The sequence below is a fragment of the Gavia stellata genome, chromosome 7 (assembly GCF_030936135.1).
Source record: "Gavia stellata isolate bGavSte3 chromosome 7, bGavSte3.hap2, whole genome shotgun sequence".
Classification (NCBI taxonomy): domain Eukaryota; kingdom Metazoa; phylum Chordata; class Aves; order Gaviiformes; family Gaviidae; genus Gavia; species Gavia stellata.
The window spans coordinates 29,541,508-29,565,967 of record NC_082600.1 but is presented as its reverse complement, the minus strand read 5'-3'; the positions used below and the strand labels follow the sequence as shown (position 1 = coordinate 29,565,967).

At 40.3% G+C, this 24,460-nt stretch overlaps 1 protein-coding gene across 1 annotated transcript; it reads right to left on the bottom strand.

The window, feature by feature from the left end:
• Positions 1-1,025: 1,025 nt before the first annotated feature.
• LOC104251525 (uncharacterized) lies at positions 1,026-24,177 on the bottom strand. The gene is made up of 8 exons (XM_059819891.1): positions 24,146-24,177; positions 12,591-12,712; positions 11,354-11,492; positions 10,372-10,493; positions 8,527-8,637; positions 4,151-4,257; positions 2,667-2,761; positions 1,026-1,202 (listed from the first exon to the last, which is right to left on the bottom strand). Exons 1-8 carry the CDS (start codon positions 24,156-24,158, stop codon positions 1,090-1,092), a joined length of 822 nt encoding a protein of 273 aa, XP_059675874.1. The 5' UTR covers positions 24,159-24,177; the 3' UTR covers positions 1,026-1,089.
• Between the last annotated feature and the right edge of the window lie 283 nt (positions 24,178-24,460).

Sequence of the window (24,460 nt, the reverse complement as noted above, 5' to 3'; positions counted from 1 at the left end):
TTCACTGACCTGTAAATCATCTGAAGACTGAAATCCAATTTAAAGTTTTCCCATTTGCACTAGATATAAGTTGTGTAGCAAACTTTTAGACACTATCAATGCTTCTAAATTCACGACACATTTAGTCCAAAACACCTGAAGTTAGATTTTTGCATTTGGATTGTTAGTGTTTGCTAAAAACCGAAACATTCTTCAGCTGACGAAAAGCTTCACATCCTTAGAACGTAAAATCTAAATATAAATGCGGTGGGCGTATGTGGATCTTTTCTCTCTGAGGAGGCTCTGTTACGAATTTCCAATGTTTTACGCCACCACCAAGCCTCCACTAAGCCGTGACACCTGTTCAGAATTTTCAGCTTCTTAACCCCTTATTACACTTCCTACCATCCCCAGCAGAAGTGCAGGAAGTGGAACACAGTTCTGTCGTCCTGGACTTGCTGTATTAATTCTCAGTGGCTCCTCAGTGTCTTTTGGTATTTTACATTAATAGCCACCTTAAGGACAACTAACTAAATGGAACGACTTGCTTCTCATAACTGATGCCAGTAGATGCTCTGGTTATCAAGCAGACCCTGGAAAGAAAACCTACAAATTCCATAGGAGGAACATGAAAGTTAATATTGTTAATAATAAATATGATTACTGATAATAATAAATGGTCTATACCAAAACAAAACAGCAAACTCTTAATGTACTGCAGCTTTTAAGTAACATTATGCTAAATGCATTCTTATCATTCACATTAATAATGATTCGCTATTCTTAGGTTTGATATATTTAGCAAACATTAGCAGTGCACAATGCTAGTGAACAAAAATTCTTTTAGCATTAGTATGTAGCTACTCTTTCTAATATTTCTGCAAAAATTAAACCATATCTCCTAGTTCAAAGTCAATATACTCTGTTAAGCCAGAATGCCTCCATAAGAAAACCTGTTTTAAAAGTCTCTTTTTCATTAAAAATCACAGATATGACTCAGATTAATCACAATAACCATTTTGACCCCATTTATTCACACAAACAAATCCAAATTCATTTTAGATCCAAAATATGTGATATTGCAAGGATATTAGTAAATTTTTCCAGGTACTAGAGAATCTTGTATAAATGTATTTGTTCAAGTGCTTCTCTGTCAACATCCTTTTCCATATACACATCATAGTTAAGCTGCATCTCTTCGACCCATTGGCTGAGCTGTATATCTGTCTGAAACAATGAAAACAGATCCTTAAATTAACACAATGTTGAGAGACATAGCCAGAGTTTCAAGGTCAGTACAACAGTAAGAAGGCAAGACATAATAAGAGAGATTAGTCATTCCAAATTATGCAGCAATGATAAATTCATTTCTGGAAATGCCATTTAACTTAAATAGGAGAGAATAAAGATAACTTTTAAAAATTATCTCAGTTCATAGCCTAGATATTTTGCTAGCATGTTAAAACTGCTTCTCTGTATGCATTTGTATAAGCCTCAAGCATCCTGATTAGAGGGCAACATTCTGAAAGAAGTGTTGAGGAAGCAGCTAACTGTACCATGGAAGAATCACAGGTACTTTCTTGTTTACACCCAGGGAGTATTGTATTAAGGCTACAAAGGGCTTCTCAGCTGCTGTGTAACTACTGCCTGCTCCAAGAAAAGGTCAAATGACACCACTGCTGCTCCTGGGGCTGAGGATCTATTTCACCCATCAGCATACAGGCAGTAAGTGATTCAATTTCTCTAAAGCAGACTACTGTGGCAAGCAAGCCACTTTATAAATAACCTTGTCATGTATGATCAGCTTTTTGTTTCCTAACTAAAGCCAGCCCACATAATTTGTCTAGGCATCATACACATAAACAACTGTAATCTATTGATGACCTATGGCAGAATGGACACAGAGCAGAGGTTGGTCCATTGGAAGTGGTTACTACTCAGGAAGCAGCAGCAGCAGCACAGGACATTCAACATGTTTAAAAGCTGCAGTGTCGTCGTGTTTGTTTCCAACAGCAATTTAAAGCTATGTCACTGATCCAAGACGCCTGATGGTAATCACTTGGTTAGTTGAGAGGCCACATCTCTCCCTAATCTGTACTTCTAACAGCTCATACTGGGATATTATGAGTCATTTTCTATGCTGACAGCAGGTCAGAAGATAGAGTATCCTCAGGGATGGTCCTTTAATACGTCCCTTTCTCCCATTGCCTTAACAAAACAGTTTGTCGTATTTCAAGGCAATGTGCAAATGTAGAGCTAAACAGAGAAAACATTTCAAGGTTTTGCCTCTAGAAGTTTATAAATACATCTGTACTTCTGAGGTTCTATCCCCATATCTGGAAGAAGTGTGATGGAAGTGGGGATAATATGGCTTTGCTAACGTTTTGTAGGGTTTTTTAACCTCACAGCTAAGGTATTGTTAATAATATACATGATAATACAATGATTCATGCAGCCTATTGATACAGGCTGGGATTTCCATTCTACAGGTGGGCACAATCAAAGTACAGGAAGATCTGTTGGTGGTCAACCCGGAAATAGAATCCAGAGTCCTACGTGTTTTAATCTATACACAAAATTACATATCCTTCCTCACAGCAATACTGGCAAGCAGCTACTGTCAACTACAGAACTGCCACTTTCATAGAAAGTGACAAAATGTGTTGGCTAAAACCGGCTGAGGGAACTTACCTGGAGCTTTGAGAGCGATTCTTTAAGGCTTGGAACTGTCACTAATAAGGACCCTCTTTTCCTTACATTACAAGCAATAAACTCCCAAGCTCTGAAACATATTTCAAAGTAGGTCACCAATTTTTAGGGAAAACCCCACATTTGATATAAAATTAATCTATACTTTTGCAATTTAGTGGCCAGAGGTAGACTAAGCTGAAAGACTTGCTATACATGCTTATCAGTCAGTATTAATGTCTAAGCAAGTATCTCTGTATGAACAAAATCAAGCTTTGTATTAAAAACAGAAGGAATATATGGTCTTACAATGTTAGTTTTAGTAACTTTTTAACTCTGATACATACATGCATGTAATTTTGTACTGTCAACACTTTCACTTTGGACTAGGATTAAATATTGACATTTGGTCCCTTTAAATTTTTTGTTTTGAAGAAAATCCAGCCTCTGAGCGCACTGTTTTAGTAAGCTTAACAACAAGCTGCTCTTTACATACATACTTTGCAGCCGGAACAAAATACTTCTCTTAAGACATTAGCAATAGAACTATTTAAATATAGCCCCCAGCATTCCTTTTTTCTGATTTTGCAAGTCAGATCATTTCTCACAGCACAGCAGTTCAGACTAAAAAGAATTTAATTTCCAGCATTCTTCAAATGTCATTTGTCTTCATGGTGCTAATGCAACATTAAACCACTACCCCTGAGTTCCTGAAGAATCAGATGAATTCTCAGTCATGTGCCTGGTAACAAATCTCCTGGCAATTTGAAACACCAACTACCCTTCACCCATCCACTCTGTGCCTCTCTGGTTGACATTACCACTTGGTAGCAAGGGCAGTAGGACAAGCCTTAGCTGAAACTGCTAGTGAACGTCAGACTGTTGACTGCGATGGTGGAGACACAGGCACCCTTTCTTTTTGACTGCCCATTCTAAGGGTACAGTAACTTTGGACGGTATAGTTATTTACGCTTTAAACTGATACTGCTGGATTAGCAAAAGCTCATCTGTGAGAGTCCTGTACCTGAAAGAGAAGAACCTTAGCCATGTGTTTGTTTGGTATCACATCCTTATGAAGATCTATTAGAAATATCATTAATAACCATGTTTTGCAGTACATCTGTATTAAAGCTCTGACATCCACAAGTCAGTGACCTGTCTTCTTTCTGAAGATTAAGCTTTATGCTGATGTAGTAATTTCAGATCCTTTAACAGCAAGATACTATTTTAACAGATCAGTGCAAGAATTCAGGGCAAGGTTTGGGTAAACAAAGCAGCAGTGTTTAGTGGGTTTAACAACAGACAACTGCCATAACACCCTAGCAGTTAAGTATAACAATTAAGTGTAGGCAGTTTAAAACAATTTCCTTATGTAATTTATGTATGTGACTTCAAAAAGCACAACCTTAAGCTTTTCCATAACTCACAAGGTTACACACACATTGCCAAAGAAACAGATTACTTGTTTGGACACATAGCTTACCTGGCCTGTTCCTGTCTGTCAAGAAAATATTCAAAGACATTATTCATTACAACAACATCAGCCTTCTGAAGAAGTGAAGCCTGAGTACAAATGTCTGCGTGAACCACCTGAAGGAGAAAAATTTCACAAGGCATAAATTAATTTAAGAGACAAATACAGCCTTCAAGTAGCCATGAAGCCTGTTAAAATAATACAGCACCTACTACCACCATTTTGAACCAGTCACAAAAACGGGTATTTCACTGGCTTCATAGTAGATAAAACTAAAATAAATAACCAGAATAAGCTTTAAAAAATGGGAAAAAAAATATCAGATTTATCTCCTCTAATTAAAATACCTGATGCATTATGTTAAGTGAAACAAACATCTGACTTTTGGTATAGAACACGTGTGCCATAAAAAAGGAGATAATGTATGTGATGGCTGTTACATTTCACTTACCTGTATTTTATCACAAATGCTCATTGATTTCAGGAAAGGAGCTAAGCTAGCTAAAGCTTTTTTGAGGATATTAGAAGGCATCTCACAGGCTCAGTGGGTTACTAAAGGATTATAGCTAGAAAAGACACTACAGACCCAGGTTTGACACCTGAATTCTCACTAAATATATTGGGACTGGGAATGCTGGAAAGGCAGGATGCTCAGTGGCAGTGGAGGACAGCAAATGCTTTACCTTACTCAACAACTGCCTCTCTAGTCAGCATAGGAGCTGGTTTGATTTCATCTACCTTCACCTACCAAAAAGGTTATTAGCACATCATGTGATTTTCAAACAGGTGAGATTATAGTGATAGAAGAATATGGAAGCTCATTAACACTCTGACAAGATGTGTTTAATGTCTTCTTAAACATGGAGAAATACATCACATCCTAAATCTGAGGAGAAACATAAATTGGAACATCTTTTGAAGGGATAAGGGAGAGAAAGCCAATCTGAATATTACTTGCATTACACTTATTTTTTTGAAAGTGCATCCCTATATGTTAAAAAGGGACAGAAAATCTGAACAACTTCTTTTCCTCCCTGTGTGACCTATTACTAGGTTGTGCTGGGAATATACTAACCTGATGGATTCAACGTTTCACATTTTGCCAAATCCTTCCAATATTGGACAGATGTAAAAAGGAATTCCTGTCTTAATTCTGACAGGAAAACTGAATGCTTGTATAGAAGATTAAAAACACTTGTCTGTTGAAAAATATCTTGCCCACTTAACAATGTATAAATACTTGTTGGGAGGGCAAATTATGTATTCCTCCTCATAACGAACATGCAAAGCGTGCTGTTCTGATTGACAGAGGAAACAGATACTATCACCTCTGCAACTTGTACGGGTTCAAGTGCGGAACAGATGATGAGCTGTCACAGTTTATGACTCCAGTTCATGCTATCAGAATGCATTTTATAGCAATTGCAATTATAGCCAAATATTTCAATATCAGTAATAACAGAAACAAAACTCTACCATTCATAAAAAATTAGGCATCACAGCATTTAATCTTTGAGAGCTATATTCCATGGGTTCTCTGCAAGTGCTCCTAACAAACAGCTTTATCTCCTTAAACACAGGCCAAGTTGTCCACCACTGCCCGCAGTGAGTGGAAAGGAAGCAACTGTGTTCTTGTACCTTACCCAGAACCGGCAGGTTAGTGTTTGAATCCTCTATCTCATTGAGAAATAGGGACAGTTCAGTTGTCAGAATGACTGGTCAAATTTCTACTTTCACCGCTAATGTGTGGACATCTGAACTATTTATCCACTAGTTCATGAAAGTTAGAGCTTTTTAGGACAATTAAGATTGGTGATAATTTATCTTAAAACAGTGCACTGTAAACTGTAGCAGTACGGGAGCTGATTAAGCAGTTCAAGCATTCAGGCATCAGAGAAAGAAGACAGACCAGTCAGGCCACCATCAGCTGTCCTAAAATACAGTAGGTCTTGCTTGTCAACTCATCTCCTCTGCATAAAGCCACTGCTAACTGTAGATTAAAATGAAAGACCATAAACAGGGGTGGTAGAGACATTATGGATACCAGCTTGACTACTGCCCTGTTACACAGGCAACAGCCTCCTGCAGTGGGGCAGGACAGACAGCTAGGGGCAAAACGTGCCTCAGCTAGATCTGCTGGAACTCATGTATAAGAACCCAGATTTACCTAGACTGTAAGTGGGATTTGGATCACTATTTCTGAGGCTAAGGAGACATTTTATTTTACTCTCTTGTTTTCAAGGGGCAAAAATAACAAAACCACAGAATTTCTGTACAAAAAACCTGAGCAGCAGTCCTTTAAACCAAACACAAGCGACTAGTGGACTGTTCCACCAGTGGACTTCTGGCAGCACAAGAAGTCATGATTAGCACTAAACTTTCTTAATGCCCTACTAATGGCAGTCCTAATATTTTAAGCCTCAATTCAGAAAGATGCTTAAACTACTGGGAAACTTGGAACATGTGTTGATGTTTCCTTGACTTGAATAACACTTAAACCTCAACTTAAAATTAGTCTGCATTTACAGAGTAGGTGACCGTGCTGACTGAAGTGACCTAAGCACCCCATCCTCCCCAAACACATCCTCATTCCTATTTGGGAATGTGGGACCACATAAGCATGTGTGGCTGCACCATGAGTGAGACCCAGATATTGCTCCAGCCAAAACACCCCTTTTTTGCTGGGTTCTTTTTCAGCTGGACCAGTTCTCTAACCAGCTTGGCTGTGTGCTGGCAGGCCAGAAGGGGCAGCAACTGATTTTAAAACAGCCCTGTTGCCCAATGGCATACACACCAAGCCTTTCATGATTACAGGCAATTTCTGAATTGAGGTCTCAAGTTTCCTAAGATCTGCTGAACTGTTTACTTTCCTCCCAGCATCTAAGTGTTTGCTCAAATGGCCAAAGATGCTAAGCAACTTCCTATGTACTTTAACAAACCAAATGGTGACCAAAGAAACACAAGGCTCACTGAGATTTAGCCACTAAAGACATCATTCCATCCTGCTGTCCTTTGGGAACATACTCTAATAAAAATTCAGAATATCCTGAAAAAACAATTCTTATTTAAAAAGGGTCTCTTAAAAAGTTTTAAAATTTGTGTCATAAATTATTATCAGCAACTGGATTCTGACTATTTTTCAAGATGGTATGTATCTCTATAGAGGATTCATTTGGGGCTGAAATAAAAATCTAAGATGGAAATGTTGAAAGCAGTGTGATAACAGAAGTCACATGACTCAATTAGCATCTAATGAGACTCAAATAGCTAAGTCCTCAGGCACTGCTCTGAAAACATATTATTTTCTTATCTTTATGCTCTGAAATGAATGCTTCAGCAGAATTACAAGATGTGAAGGAAAAACAAAAAGGCTTATAATAAAGAATATACAAGGCTGAAAAGCATGCATATAGATTTCCAGCTCCACTGAATTAACTTGACAGAGTTCCTAACTGCACTTTCAGTCTCATCACAATAAGGTGTTATGAACACAAAACATGTGCAAAACCTAAAAGTTACACATAAACTGGCAGCAACTGGGATTGAATTGGGCAACCCAATGATACTGCTTACCCTGCGTTAAATATTTTATGTTTATTATTTCTTTCCAGTTTAAAATTGGTTACTTTAATAATTCCCAAGAAATTACTATACCCAGGAGTTTGTGTGACTCCATTCAACAGCATACACATACAACACAGGATTAAAGTCAGTATTCTACCCAGCATACTCTACTCACCAACTTCTGCTGGTAACAAAATAACTGGTATTTCCCAGAAAGGAAAAAAAAAAAAAAAAAAGTATTTTTTCTCATTAAAATAGTAGTAGTTATTTCCATAATGGGAGTAGGGAGATGGTTCCTATAATGACAGCACATTGTTTGAAACCCATTTTGTTTGTGGAAGGTAAATATGCAGTGACGTTCCAAGACAGGAAGTATCAATAGCCATAAGTCCTTTAGGTGGTTTTAGATGCAAATTTGCAAATCCTACAAACATCTTTCTGCTAACGCTAATGAAACACAGACATTTAGTTTTGTTATTCATGACAGAAACTCTTTATACACTCAGTTTCACAGAAGTTAGTGGCAATAAGGTCACTGATTTCACTGGGAGAAACAGCTAAGATATAGCTGTCGTGCGTGAGCCAGTAGGTTAAGTCAATTCAGGAAAAAGGCTAAGAGATTCACATGTTACCATATTTTGATAATTTCCCTCTTCCTCCCTGCTACGAGATTTTTTTTTCCTAATGCAAAGCCTTTGTTTAGGACCAAAACAAAGGCAGAAACATCTTCTCAGAATGCTGATTTACCAGCCACTCACATAAACAGGATACCTAGTACACAGTGGTTAAAAATATACACACTAAACCGTATGTTTAGTTACCTTTATTCTGTCAATGAACTGGTATTTTGTAATCATCATTTCTTGCAATTGGCAAAAGTCTGCATTCATTTCTACTCCATACAGTTGGGATGCTGAGCTATAAAGATAACCCTACATTAGGAAAAGGAAATTTAGAAACTGTGATGCCTTTAAAAAAGTTCAAAAATTTCAATTAAAATGGAAAAAACAAAACACAGGTTAAGATTAAGAAAGCATTTTAAAACAGCAAGTTGAGAAATGTCTTTCAGTCGTTGTGACATGTTTTTCAGAGCTAAGCCCCTGATTTGGCAATTCCCACTTACGTCTCATGAATTTTAGTAAGAGATCCAAAATGACAAATAATAAAAAGAAAAGGAAAGCTCTAACTTCACTTCAACTGCAAAATAGATGGAAAACAGTCTAAGAAGGAAAAAAGCAGTAAAAACCAAGTTAGAGAAATAGTGTGAAAGGAAAAGGCTCTGCACATTTTTGTTTCTTGGGAGAATGGAAGAAGAAAATAGCAAGAGGAAAAAAAAAAACAACAAAGAGATATACACATAGTCAAAATGAAGGAAAATGGAAGAAAATGTACCAGTAATATAATGGGATATTTTGGTACAGAGTCTTTGTCAGCACCTCTAAGTATTGTATTACTGCCATTTTCAGGTGCTTCATACAGGTACATATGAAAAAAGACAAATTCTCCCTTAATAGTAAGTCCAAAATAATGGTTCAGTTTCGGACAGAGATTTTGGAAAGTTGTTGGAGATCTTAGGGGAAAAAAAAGTACAAGTACGTGAGCCTACAGGGCCCTAATGAAGATACTGCTTTAAGTGCCATTGTCTCCACTGAACATCATAATTACACTTTGCCAACAATGGCAAAGGCAAACAAACAATGCTAAAGATACAAATTATCTGAGATATCGATGTACTACAATCTAATTATTAAATTTTTCTGAAACTATTCAACTCAGAGAGTAGAAAAGCGACCTGTGAAGGTAAAGTCACACCTCCTCCAATACAAGCCAAGAACATGATTAAAAAGGAGAATTCTTTTTTTAAAACGTTCCCCCTGCTTTATCTTGAGACTATCTTCTACTGTAACAATACAAGCATTTAAATACTTTAAAACAAATTTAGGCTAGCAAAAGCGTTACCATTTAAGGACCCAATGCTGCAAATATTTACAAATGGGAGTAACTTTCCTCATTTGAGTAGTCCCAAAATTAGATTATTCAGATGAGTAAAATTACATGCTCAAGCGTTTCCAAGATTGAGCCCTAAACAGCCATTGACTTTTGTAAGAAAGTTGTAATGTGTGTTTTGCATTGCTGTTAGCCATATGTTGCACCAGTCATGCCAAAAGCAATCAAAATTGCACTCAAGTTTCTCGATGAAGTATTTTATGTGTATTTTAAAACGCAGAGCAGGACAATATGTTTTTGGAGACAAATTCATATCAAAGTCTTCCTTTGTATAATTCAACAGTTTGTCAGCTTCATAAAGGAATTTCACATAACTAATCTATAAATAGACATGGTCAAGACATAGAGGACAAACTTACTTACAAAGGAGAGACAGAGCAGGAACTAGCAAAAGAGCAGCATGTGTGACAGCAATATGCTACTCCGTTGGACAACAGACTTTTCCTCTCCATAGGCAAGATCATTTGTAGTCCCTCTTGTGAGGAACAGAACAAGAACTGAAATCGCTAGCAAACAGCACCTTATACTGTTCAGAGAGTCAGATCAGAGGTGCCTCTCAGAATGACCCATCCAAGATGGAGTAATGAGAGTAGGCAGTCAGAGAAGAGGGAAAATGTTTGTCACAGTAATATAACATGAATTCCTGTGCTGGAAGTTACCGCAAATAGCACTGCACCAAGCCTGGAGCCAACGTCAACCACTACCTTTCCTGTCAGGTCAGGCAGTACATGTTGATAAAGAAACTTCAGTTCCATGAGGGAAAAGGAATGCGAAATAAATTCTGGGAAATAAGAACAGAACAAAGGTATTGGGTGGGCAGTACTAACTACTGTGTTATTAACCAATGAAATATTAATCTGAAGAGTTATCATCACTGAAAACCTGTATGGTTTCCTGCCTGAACTAGTGTTGGGGACCCTGGAAAACAAGGGTTTGCAGATAGGAGGTAGCCTGGACAGTAGTCTGTCCCGAGTCTGGGGATTCCTTCCCTTAAACAGAGAATTTTGAAATCCTTCATGAAACTGAATCACCTTTTTCTGCACAGTGACATATATTAAAGAATATGAAAAAAAGTAACTTGGAGTTGTTTAAGCGAAAAAAGAAACATGGTACCTAATGCTCAACACAATTCATGCAAACCGTTTTATGGGCAGACATATTAATAGCTTGAATTTCAACTCCAAGGTTGTAAGGAATGGAATATTCTCCATACAAACCATTCCTCCTTCAATGCCTGTGCTATACTGGCGACAGGACTGATCTGTACCACACCACACACAATCTTTAAGACAGATGGTGCTTTCTACTGCTTTTCAGCGTGTGAGAGGACACTGAGGCTACTGCACAGACTCCTACAGTATTGTCTTCCTCTTGCATCTTGCTTTTCAGTGGTACACAGGCCTGCCTCTTCCCTGCCCAGTTTTTGTGGGCAACTAGTGTCACTGATACACTGTAAATTAATTCAACTTACGTGTGTAGGAGCCTCCTTCCATTGGTTATGGGAAATAATTCTGGCCTGGTACTGCACCAGTCTGGACAAAGTCCTCCATCAGCTGGATGCTATGTTGTCCAGCTGAGTCACTGCACAAACCAGTTTAGTTAAACTGAATTTGTTTCTCGTGTTCCCAAAAGAGCACTTACCTAAAGATGCAGTCTTGTATGAGCCACACTCTGTGCAGTAGCTCCTACTCATTTTCCCCTCCTCACACAATGAATCAACAAAATCATCATCATAAAGGAATGCATCAACATGAATCATGGGCAGTGGATGCTGGTGTATCTGAGAAGAGGAACAAAACTTAAGAAAGGCAGAACCGAGTCTCTCAATTTCACTTACCCTGTTACACAGTTAATTGTCCCACCATCCTGCCTATCCCAAAATTCCTGAGATCCAAGTTTCTCCCTACTCAAAAATTACAAATCAAAATTAAACCATAAAAATCCTGCATGTAAACTGGATCATCAAATTCCACTGAAATAACCAGTAAGTGGAAGTCAACAAAGGAAAGCAAGTGGGTTTCGATAGCTGAGTAAGAGACCTGCTGTGAATTTTGTCTCCTTAGTGCCTGCTTGGCTATAGAGGAGGTACAGGGTAAAGGAAGCTTTTTCTCTTCCACTTTAATGAGAAGAATGTAACTTAAATTTAGGAGAAAGGGCAATTTTGCTTCTCAACTTCAACTGAATATTTTCATCTTCATGCCTTACGCCTCAATCTAGAAACACCCCTGATTAACATGGGTGTCATTTTCAATCAAAAGCATACCAGTTGGAATGCTTGCCTTCTCATCATTTCAAGGGGTATAATCTTCATCCTCCTACTCCTCTTTCCTCCCTCTCCCAGGCTTGCTGCATGTGACCAATCCACTTTTTCCGTTTAAGAGCCACACACGACTTTTCTGGGAAATGCGTTAACTTTCCACCTATACTGACAGCTCAAGTAGAAAAGGTGCTCTCCCCTCCCACAAGACTCACAGCCCACCTCTTTCTGAGCCATCAGAATCTGAAAAGAGCTGGAAATCATTTCTGGGCTGCCTACATTATGGCAACAGCAAAACACTAGCCCTGTATTTCTGTTTTCTTTAAGGGGGCTGTTAGAGTCTATTATGGAGCTAGCATTAAAGAATCACTGTGACAGGTGCCATACCACACAAAATGAAAGCCATGCCAAATAACTTATGATCAAAGTATTAAGAACTATGAAGCAACTTTCTTGGGGTCACACCACCATGCAGCAACATACCTGAGAACCAAACTGAGATTACCTATACCTCAATCCAGTGCTCATTCTCTATTATGTACTACTACTAAAACTGAAATCAGCATCGTCCCCAAATAAATGATGTGGTTCAGCAAAAGGAGACCATAAAAATTAGCTTACTTTCTGAATAGCTTGATGTTCCGAATTAAACATTGCCTCGATGGGTAAGCGATTCCGCAAATCTTCAGCGATATTTTTGAGCACAACATCATTGTTACTCACCACAAGCTCATCAAAGTCATCTATAAATCAAGACACAAAAAAACCTCCCCTGAACAATCATATGTAGATCATGTGGACTAAGTGATGACCAGTACAATACAGTTGCAAGACATAAACAATACCAGATGGATAAGGTTTTTATTTGAAATGCATTTTTCAGCCTTTGTTAGCTTTTCCAGCCAATGACAGATTTGGATTGTAATAACTTTGCCACTTAAAATAAACGTAGCGCTTTTTTGAAATCTCAAATTATTTTCATATTTATAAACTTATAACTCCCATATGATGGTCTGGGCTGCCACCAAAGTGATACTGTTTCAGCTTAAGATATAAAAACATCAAAGATGTTTTTGAACTATTGGAGAAATTACAAAACTCATAGTTGCCTGAGTGCAGGCGCTTTTTTTTTAATACAAGTTTCTTTTTATATATACCATCTTTCTAATAAAGTGGTTACAAAAAAATCAGGGATAATGCACAGTTCAACAGTTCAACTCACAATACACTTTACATTACTTAAACTATCAAAATACTTCAAATGTGAAAGAAATAGGAATGGATGTAAAACAGTACATTTTTGCAAAGCCACACTATAAATTCTTGCTATTTTTCCAGGATATCCCTGCGTCCCTGCATTACTTTAACACCTTTTTTTTTTTTTTTAAAGACATCTAGAAAAAAAGATCCAGAGGGAACTTTGGGAAGTCACCAATCCTTTCTTCTTCCACGGCTGAATCAATAATGTGTCATGATTTCTCAAGACTATTCTTTTAAAAAAGATTGTTAATGCTGGAGACTCCACAACCTCCCGTAGCAATCTATTACAGTGCTCGATTACACCTACTATTAGAAAGGAGTACTTTTCCTAATAACTTACCTAGATTTCCTTTGCCACAGTTTAAACTCAGTACTCTCTGTCCCACTTACAATGGAAATAAAGAAGTTTGTTTCTCCTGTATATAGCAACTTTTTTCTTCTTTGAAGACTTATTATGTGTCCTACCAGTCGTCTTTTCCAGAAGAAACAAGATCAACTTATCCAGCCCTTTCCTGCATTCTTTCTAGGAGTCTAATCATTTTCACCACTCCCCTCTGGATCTCCTGGACTTTCTCATCCTTTATGACCTGCAGTATTGAGAACTAGACACATTTTTCCAGCTAAAGGTTTATTTGCACTAACCAGACTTTTCACATCTTGCAGCCAACATCCCGCTTACACACCCCAGTTTCATGTTAGCCCTCCTCCCAGAGCATGATATTCCTAACTGACATTCAGCATGAGATCTGGTGTACGCCTGTACTCTGTTCCTTTTCTGTTACATTCTCCTCAAAAGAAGGACTAGATGAAATTCCTTTTTGTCTGGACATGTCACTGCTCCGAGGGCACTGAACTGGTTCTAAACAAAGGCACATCTCAGGTCAAAACTACATACCTGTAAAAGAAACAAAAAACACACACCAAAAAGAAACCCCAAACCTAATCCTGAAAAATACACCAAACCCATCTATTGATTCTTGTCTAAAAATAGACATGTTTGTCCTCTCTTCCCCACCCCTTCTGGTTTGTTTCTTGTTGTATTTAGACTGCTACCATGTTGGGCAGGGAGTATGGTTTTTACGTATATGTATATCACTCACCAAAAGAAGATCTGACAGCTTTTAGAGGTCTTCAAAAAAAGTTAATGTTTGTTACCATTGCTGTCCCAGGTGGGAACATCAGTATAGACAAACTTGATGGCAAGCAGGTTCAAAATAAATCTATAAAACACGCTACAAGTTTCTCTATGCTAATATACCTAATCTATCCTGTGGAACACAGGCAACGCTAAAAACAGCGAGAAATTTTAAGGCTAGTATAAAAAACAGAGACCAGCTAAATTTTTAAGTATGAAATGCTTCTGAAATGCTTTTTGCTTAAGCACTGTATGATTAAAGAAACCGTCATTCATTAGTGCAAGACAGTCTCTTCTCAGAGTGTCAATGTAAATGGTTCTTTCAACACATCCCAAAACTGACTCCAACAGATAATCCTGGATCCCCCATAGTAAGCAGCAGAAACTTGAAATCATTTGGATTCCCTTAACATATATTTAGTTTATTATTCATTAAATGTATGGCAGCAACACTCCAAGGCCCTGATGGGCACAATACCATTGGTAGTTGTTATACGACAGGAAGACAATCTGCTGTTCCAAAGAGCTCACAGTTAAGTTCTCCAGAACCTCAGCTCCTAAAGAGCTACAGACTTTGCACTGACAAACACAGGAGGGATAGAGGTGGCAGCTGCAACAGCAGCAGCACAAACACCACAACAGGTGCAATGCAGCAGCTCCAGCTTGTCAGCATTTTAATTTGAAACCTCTGAGGAGCACTCATCTCCTGTTAACCTCACGGTCCATCCAACAACTTGCAGATTTGTTAAGAACATCCCAGAAGCAGTGAGTGATTTTTCTGATCAGCTCAGGGAAGATTTCTATGGGTGTGACGCAGCACAGAAGTAAACCCAGAGATTATGGGAAGGGAAGGTGGACAGATTTAACTGTTGCTTAACTGGGACCGTTGGCACCACAACAGGCCCTCAGAGTGCAAAGGAGCCAGAGTTTGCTGAGGTGGGTAACATCTGAGGACGTAAGCAGGAGAAAAATCATGCTACAGACAGAACGAGAGTAGAAAGCTGATATTAGCAGCTGTACAGACCAGTGCCTGTGGGCAATAAGCCCCTACATCTGGCACATGCTTTAAAACAATACTATTACTATGCAAGAGAGCTCATCCAGCTGTTACACTGCCTGTTAAGAGTATCAAATTCATACATAGCATTTAATGAAATGCAGGAAGTGCTCATAGACCACCAGGCCAGACACATCACACGGCAAATGCAGAACTTCAGCTCCCTTTCTCCCAGAGCTGGTGCGTCAATAGGATCTGCTCCCTCATTGCCTGGGTGACCTTTGCTGGCCAACACTAGCTCTCTAGGCTATTCAGTGTCCCAGTTCTACAGCAGAGAAATGGATACTTTCAGTGGGAGATAGGTAGGACACCCACCTTCCTCAAATCCAGAATACCCCTTCCCTGCCTTGACTTCCATTTGTACAATACTTGTCACAACACTGACCATCTTACATGGGGCCCTCCAAGCTCTTCTTACGAAACAACGTATGACACACAAGAGTTCTTGTGGATGCTCTGTATGAAGCAGGTCCTAAGGAAAATCTTACAACACATATGCAGCTCAAATGAAAAACTGTTGAAACACTAATACTGAAAAATAAATGACAAATGGAAATGCTCCTTCCCAAATATCACTTACTACTGTAAAGCATAAGCATGCAAGAACAAAAAAAGAGAAAGAGGTTTGAACACACTCCTTCCGAGATGACAAAATGGCAGCTTCAGCAGAAGCTGCACATGCAACGCTCTGCGCTTGCGTGTATAGCCTGTGACTAAACTCAGACGCAAGAGTCGCCTTGTTCCTGTCAAAGCAAGAAACAGCAACAGCTACATTTACTTTTGCAGTATGTAAATATTTATAGATTGCCATCAAGTACAGAACACAGGTGCCAAATACGAAAATAGGCATTTCTCTCTCTGCAGGTACAGTTTTATCCACCCCACCCTTGTGTTTAACAAATTGTTCGCTCTTGAGAATCTCAGTATCACCTTACAAGGGATCTTCAAAGAAGAAACAAAAATAGAAAACTATTTTTTATATCATTTCAGTGCCTATTATATATATGAAATGGAGAGTGTGCAAGCCAAACCCTGTATTCATTGAACAGACAACTAACCAGGAAAGAACCGTACAGTTCATGAAATACTGCAAGATGAATCACAATCATTTGTTTATGGAGGAAGTCTGAGTGCATAGTGTTTGTATTTTACTTCAAAAACCGGTTCCACTGGATCTACTCAACATGCATTTATAAAATTTAATCAACACATTGCAAAAAGCCTAATTAACACCCTGGCACTGCTGGGCCTTTCTACAGCAAAATATAACACAAGCTAAGAAAACATCACAAAACCTCACACCGGATAGAGAGTACCGCTATACCAACACCTAAACATCCTGGCGCTACGAAATACATGAATGAAGAGAAGCAATGTATGATTTCCAAAGGACAACAGAAGATTACATGTCACATGGAAAGAAGAGGATTTAGCAAAGGCAACCATAACAGCAAGCACCTTATGGTCTTCTAGATACATATTCAGACTCACAGAAGTAAAAAGCAAGTATTAACAACCATGTTACTTAATACGAGGTTAATTTAATAATTCAGTGTGTTTATTGACACTGAACAAACAGGTCAAGGAGGAAACCCCACATTTCTAAAACCTTACTATCTCCTTTTTCGGCTAAACAATTTGAGAATCAATCTGTGACCTCACTATACCAACTTTTTCAGGAACTCTCAATACTATTTCTATCCCTATGCATACTTAGCTATTGGTAGAAAGCAATCAGCTTTTTCCAATAGGAACATAACCAGAGCTTATTTTGTTAGTTCTTTAAGTCTTTTACATTCATAAATTGAAAGAAGCTTCAAAGTTAAATTTTAAACAAGGTAAGTTACATACCTATTTTACAATCACTAGTTTTCCCCACCATTATTAAGTTTCAGTGACTAACAGCTTAGAAGTACTTGCTATTCTTGAGACCTCTCTCGCAGCAGTATCATTTGTCACAACAAAGGAAATTAATGCCAATTCCCAAAGTTGGTGATTCATCAAATTACAGGTAACATCCCATTTTAGTTTACCAAACAACAGAGTAGTGGAAAAGATTTTTGGTATGGCGTAATTTTAACAAAGAAATACATTCCAGTTAATGTGGCTCTGCAATGCTATTTTGATCTCTTCTGAAAGGATGTTTTACTTGGATAAATCACTTCTACCAATTTGGATATGAAGCCTTGTATTAAATTGCTTTTTCACACACACACAAGAATGACATGCTATACTTGCCACATTGCAGAAACCCATGCTTTCATCCTTTTAAAGAGACTCATTCCACTTCAGTTCCACCTGCAGTGACAATAGTACTGAAAGGAAACATTAAAGACCATTTTCTGTAAAAGAGTCAAGTTTGTTCTTATACTATTTCCTATTCTTGTCTTGTGAAAATCATCATATGATAATTTTACCTAGCAGGTCTGGGAGCACAATAATGCCTAGATCATAAAGTTCATAATAGAAAAAGCTGGACAAACTTGATCTGTTCCTAAAAGTATGACAAGAAGTTTCTTCTCCATACGCAGAACTGTTCTAAAACAGCACGTCCACCATGGTCCAGTTAAGTTGTCAGATGCCCCTCCCTCCCTGCCTGTTAAAAGCCTGAACTTACAGCACTGACTGCCCTCAACTTTCAAGTCACAAGACTAAATCCTATGCCAATCTCCAGTTTGCTCCCAGTACAAGTGAATCCACAAGAAAACAATTAATTCATACTTAATTATATGTTGTTTATCCTTAACTTAGAGGATTTGCAACGGTTTATTATTCAATGATTGTTTTGAGTAATACATCACTGTACGAACAATCAGCAATTCAGACCAGTACACCACTTTGAAATCTTAGCTTTATATTTAAGTGCTTCTAATGAAAGGAACAGAAGTTTGTAAGATTGCTTTATTTTACTGTTACATGACTGAAAAAAAATGTAAAAGCTAGTATTAGAACAGTCAGTTTTAGCCCTGCTGAAAAAAATATTTTTTTAATCTATCTTAGACTCCATGACAGTACATGAAAAACCATAAAGGGTCTTTTCATCACCTTATCTGTGCTTCACTGACATGAACTGAGAGATAGGTTTTTGTAATCTGCATTAAAGTTCAAAGTACAGCAAAAGTGTTCAGTAGCTGCCAGTAAGTAGAGTGGTTTGGTTACTTCAATCTCAAACTTGAAATTAGGATTCCTGTATTTACTTCCTCTGATTCCTGTATCTCTGTTCATGTATACAGACAGCTTGATCAATTCTGCTTTCACTGCTTATCCTCTCCAGCACCCATTCTTACCAAATGCAACCTCTCCTGCTACTGAAAATTCTTAAGAGTTTGGGCAGTGGAGCAGTGAGAGAGAATATGAGCATGCACACATATATAGAGAAGCTATACATCAAATGCTGGGACCCAGCTGAGGGGGGATCTTCAAGGGGGTTTCCCCAAGTGGTTTAAATTAGTTCTTGGGCTTCACCCAAGTTTTCTTAGCCAGAACTTGTGGAACATGGTTATTGCAGAAGGATATTAAAGCATTAATCATCCTATTATAAAAAAGTTCAGTTAAGACACCAAAGGTTCCTGTTATTCTTTCCAACTCTTATTATTTCATTTTCTTTGAGATCTAAGACTAACTCAAAAGAAAAGCTGGAATGCAAGTCACCGTGAAATGACGTACATTTCACTGCAGTGTGTGGGAAGAGCTGGCTGATTGCGAAACAGCAAAGCAGTGTTGCTAAGCAGCTGCCTTAAAACAGTAATGTCTTCTTCCATCATACGTAAAGATTTGGAATTTCTAAAATTTGCAATACCAAAAAGGAAAAAAAAAACCACAACATGACTGGTTCTTCTATGCTGTATTTGCACAAAGAAGAAAATGAACAGCATCTTGCATATACTTACATTCCCGTAATTACTAAGGAAGATTAGTCAGAAATCATTAAGGGTGAGAACCTCTTCAATGTTCTCTCAGTTCGCATATGCAAGAGTCTTTTCTTTAGATAAGATAACTTGCTTTACTATAAAGTAATTTGGCTCTTCCACGGAAAAGTTTCTCAATAACATTCCATGCATACAGCATGCGAGTCAGATAACACCAACAAAGTTAAATTAATAAATAAGGCCGTCTTTGTGACAAAACTAATCCTAAAGGGCAACCACTATATGCAGGGCTTTACTCTAAGGCTGCATGTACACTTTACTTGAGAGAGAGTGTGAGGGAGGAAAAAAGCCTGACTATAGCTAACACTGGAATCATGCCCAGTCCTCCTCAGCTGGAAGTAAAACTACAAGCTCAACATCTTGACAGAAACAGGAATAGGATGGCAGTAGGAGGTGGGGGGGGGAACCCACACACCACAGGAAAACAACTTGTCTGTGAGGATGCCATTTTTGTTTCTGTTTATCCTATCCTTGTTTGCTTACAATTTTTTCATTCAGAGTATTATCCCCCCATCCCTACAAGTTTTTTTCTTTTGTTCATCAGAGGTTTATTTCTTTCTTACATCTGTATTGCCAAAGACTAGGCTTCTATTTCTGTGTGGTACAGAGATCTGGTAACTTTCTAGCATCTCCCATAAAACTGCTTTCTCTCTGCATAGAGAGAACCCCGAAATCCCTAGCTTATTCAGGGTACAGCAATAGAAACCTAGGTACCAACTCCTCACTATCCTCTTTCCAACCAGTATTAATTATTACAGCACTGTCTAGGTGTTACAATGGGCAGTATAATTACTCAAGCACAATTCTGAGGGGAAAAAAACCCACAGTAAAAGTTACTGTCAGTATGCAGCCACAGAAGCAGCTCAGAGAAACAATACAAGGAGAAATGTCACCAAGAGTGTTGTGTTGGGGATATCACCCAAAATATTTGCAACTCGGGGGAAACTGCAAGAAGGGTAAAGGAATGTGACCTGCTAGCCAAATGCCTCTGCTTACTTACTGTTCAATGCTGCAGGAAAATAAAACCAGTAAGAGAGAGAGAGGTCTCTTTTACTCCAGTCCTGTTCTCACTCACGGTGAAGAAAACTGGAGATAAACCAGAAGGACACAGCCATTCAGAAAAAGCAGAGTGGAAGAACATGAACAGGTTAATGGCCCAAAGAGGCAATGAAACATATCTTAATTGGATAACAACAAAAAGTTCTTACAGATAGGCACAAAGCTTTCTAATTTCCCCTCCTCTACCACGTACCTACCTACATGTACACATATATGGATGTTAGAGGGGGAGACTGCAGCACCTCAAGATAGCACAAAAATGGGGCAAACATTAATACTTTTACTTAAAACATCATAATCAACAGATTCAGAAACTGATAACTTCTACAAGCAGTAGCATGAGACCAAATTCTATAGGCTCTGGATTTCTCCACAAATGTGGCAATCTGGGAAATAAAATTAGCCCAAGTCACACATGTCCCAAATGACACATCTGGGAACACATATGGTTACCTACAGCTTTATATTGCATCAGCACTTGGCAAAATACAATCACAAACTAAGAAAATGCCAAAGATGCAGATGCCCTAAGTGTAACTTCATTTCTCAGAAAATAAATTAATAGCAACCAGCCAGGACATTAAAAACGATCATTGTTTTCTGAAAAAAGAGAGAGAGAAAATTAGTATCAATTATTATCAGAACACAAGCCTGTAAACAAAGACAATAAAATATTATGGGTAATGACTATAAGAATCCTAAAACAATAAAGATTCTGAAGATGGCCTGTCGAGGACACTACAGAGGTGAAATTATATTCATTACTTCAGCTGCTTGATCCTGATTGCCCTACATATCCTGTCTACTCTGCCCTCTGATCTGCAGCATATGAGCTAAAAAGCCATTGAATGGCAACTACAAAACTAATTATGTTAGTTTTAAGATGATGTACATAGTGAAGCAGCAGCAATCAGCATTGATGCAAACAATATAAAAATAGAAGGACACAGATAGCTCGGATGTTCCAAGCACAAAGTAGTTCAAAATCTGGAACCTGATCTACACTTTAGCTTGTACCTTAATTAGGAAGAGTAAATATGATGCAATAATATGTATTTCCTGTCACTGAAAGACCTAGGCACGGATCTAGATCATTAAAATTCAGAAAAAAATATTTGAGAGATCATAATCTAACAAAGGCTAGGAACCATAGCATACTTGTCTTTCACAGAAACTATCTATGAGAATTTTTGGAAGCTGTAGCACAAAAAGAAAAATTTTAAAAGTTATTCACTGAGAAAGGATTTTTGCAAGTCTACATAATCTATGCCATCAGCTAAAAATTCTATGGTAGAGGTAAAGTACAATCATAGAATCAAAGTGGAGAAAATAGTAAGTATGTGTTTCCTAACTGAGACAGTTTAGCATTTTCAAGTTTCACTAGTAAGCTCCCATGTGCTTTACTGTATTTGTAGCAGTCAGTAAACTGACAAAGCCATATATGCACACCACACAAACTAACACAGTGTAGAAGGAGCTGTAATGATTTAGGTTAAGTTAACATGCAATATGAATGACTGCATATGAAATTCAATGAGATTTTTAAATTAGAGAATATAGGATGGACAAAAAACACTTCTGACAAGATTATTTACAGTAACCCAGGCACTGTTTAGCAAGCAGAACATGCTACTGCAGCCAGGCAAGGACTCAAAAAGGAAGGGATGAAATATCGCTTCCAGCAGATTGCTCTACCAGTATGTCTCTACACACACACGTAGACGTATATGTGTGCATATATATATGCGTACATACACACGCACAGAGAAAATGAAAATGTTTAGTTACAATTAACACTAACTACATCCATCGAACTTCAGCCTTCAAGTCTCAGGGAGTCCCACTTCTGCTTTAACTGTGAAGGCTGACTCGCAGATGCTCTGAAACATCTGGCAATGTCTTTTCTAGGAAAGACCCCGTTGGGGAGGGAGGGCTGCGTGCCCAGCAAGGAGGGTAAACGCCGTGTCCCCAGCTGGCTCCTTTCCCCTAATGCCAGCAGAGGGCCTGCTTGGCCAGAGAGGGATCTTTCCTGTCTCCCTCCATCTGAGTGGCCCTGAGACCTGCAAACCACAGGGCAACAGTGAGTTTGCTGTTCTAGTTCTAAGTACCTGGATAGCCGGACAACTTCCAGGTGTCATAGCTGGCCTTTATGCAACAGTCCCCAATGTGTTTGCTTATGAAGATGTTTCTACCCTAAAGCAGAGGTGCTGGAACAGAAGACCTGAACAAGAAGAATAACCCTAGCACAACAGGGCGTGACTTAGGGAACTAATGTATCATATGACAATTTTTTCCCACCCAATGCATGACCACTGGGGAGTGGGCTTACCGTCCCAGCAGGCAATGATTAATAAACAGGACACACATTTATTGGCTCCTTGAGACTGGATCAAAGGACTTGGGGGGGTCTCAAGATTCTTATCTGCAATGGCAAAATGCAAATATAGCCACAGACTAAGCAGCATGTAGTCAGTTTATTCAGCATGGCGCTATGTGCCTACAGCTTTAGTGCACTGCCTATATTCAGGTTTTCTATGTAATCTTTTTGTTCAGTTGCAAGTTAACAGCTGGTGCACTGACCCACATTTCCCTTCTTCATCTGTCACAAGATGCTTGATTGCAGCATGTTGATGAAATTATACTGAGGCACAAAGATGAAAGTAAACAGAAAGCTATGTTAACTTAAGATGACATTAAGTAGGGAAAGCAGTGTTTGCAAATTAGCTCAAACCGCTCTTTTCAAGCTTCTGAACGCTTGCTGCAAACATGTGTGAAGCTGAACTAATGTTTAAAAATCTCCAGATATGCCGGGGCAGAGTGCGTCCGTACGACCTCTGACGTTTCACGCTGGAGAGTTTAAGAGGTTACCACCCCAGCTATCTGTCCTGCTCTTCTGGCGGGAGCGCCTGCCTCTGCAGCACAGCCGGCAGAACAACCACGAGCCTGCACCTCTGCCACGATACTCGCAAACCCTAAGCGTGCCGTCAACTCCAGTTCAGACAGACGTGACAGCCTGCTGACTGCGGCAGCTGAGAAACACGCGCCGGTGCCAACGGCCAGCTTCAGGCACAGCAACCCCTGCTTAGAGTCGCAGCGGGCAGGCGGCATCCGACGGGCTGCCCGCACCACGGCTTCAGGCCTCCCCTGCCTTCCCGAGCACTGCAACCCGCGCCGGCTGTGCCGCCAGCTGCCTGCGGCGGCGACCCCGCTCCCGGGCAGCCCCCTCGCCCGGACCTGGCCGCGCCGGGTCGCAGAGCGCCAGGCGGCTCCGTAACGGACGGCCTCGGCCGAGGGGCTGCCGGCCGGTACTGGCCTAGGCGGGCCCTGTCAGCCTTGTGCCGCCGGCAGAGCCGAACGCCTGCCCGGCGAGCGGAACGCCCCGGCCCGGCCACGGCTCCCCTCAGCCCGGCGACCGTTCGGCGGGCACGCGCTCGGCTCGCGCACGGCCCCGCGGCGGAGGGGCGCCGCTCCCTCCCCCGCGGCTGCCGCACCACCCCCCTCGGCCGCAGGCCCGACACCGGGGGGGGACGCCCCCTCGGTGCCAGCACCGTAACGGCACGGGGCAGCCAGGCCGCAGCGCCGGCAGCAGCTCCCCCCCCGCGGGGCACGGCTCAGGCCCGCTACGCCCACCGGGCCTCCGCCCGCGATCGGGCCTGCCCGCGGGGCTCCGCCAGCTGCCGGCCGGCGGCAACGGCACCCGCAGCGCAGCGCCCGGGCCGGGCCGGGCCGCGCTTACTGGTGTTGCGCATCCAGTGCAGCAGGCGGGGCAGGTCGGTAGCGCACGTGCCCCGCACGGCGGCCAGCACCGCGCGCCGCGCCGCCTCCAGCTCCATCAGGCCGCGCTGCCGCCGGGGGGCGCCGCCGCCGCCACCAGCATGACGCGGGCGAGGCCTCACCCCGCGCCTGCGCGGACCGCCGCCCACCGCCTTCCGTCGCCTGCACGTGCGCCGGGAGCAGGGTGCCAGGGGAAAGCCCCGCCCTCCGCGCGCGCGCTGCGCACGCCTACCCGCTAGTGCGCATGCGGGACGGCGCCACCGCCCGGAGGGTGGCC

Excerpts from the sequence above, each read along its gene's own strand:
- LOC104251525 (XM_059819891.1), bottom strand. Across the intron at positions 4,258-8,526 it reads AGTTCATTGACAGAATAAAG|GTGGTTCACGCAGACATTTG; the intron begins GTAACTAAACAT and ends TTTCTCCTTCAG. Across the intron at positions 2,762-4,150 it reads GACAGACAGGAACAGGCCAG|AGCTTGGGAGTTTATTGCTT; the intron begins GTAAGCTATGTG and ends AATATGTTTCAG.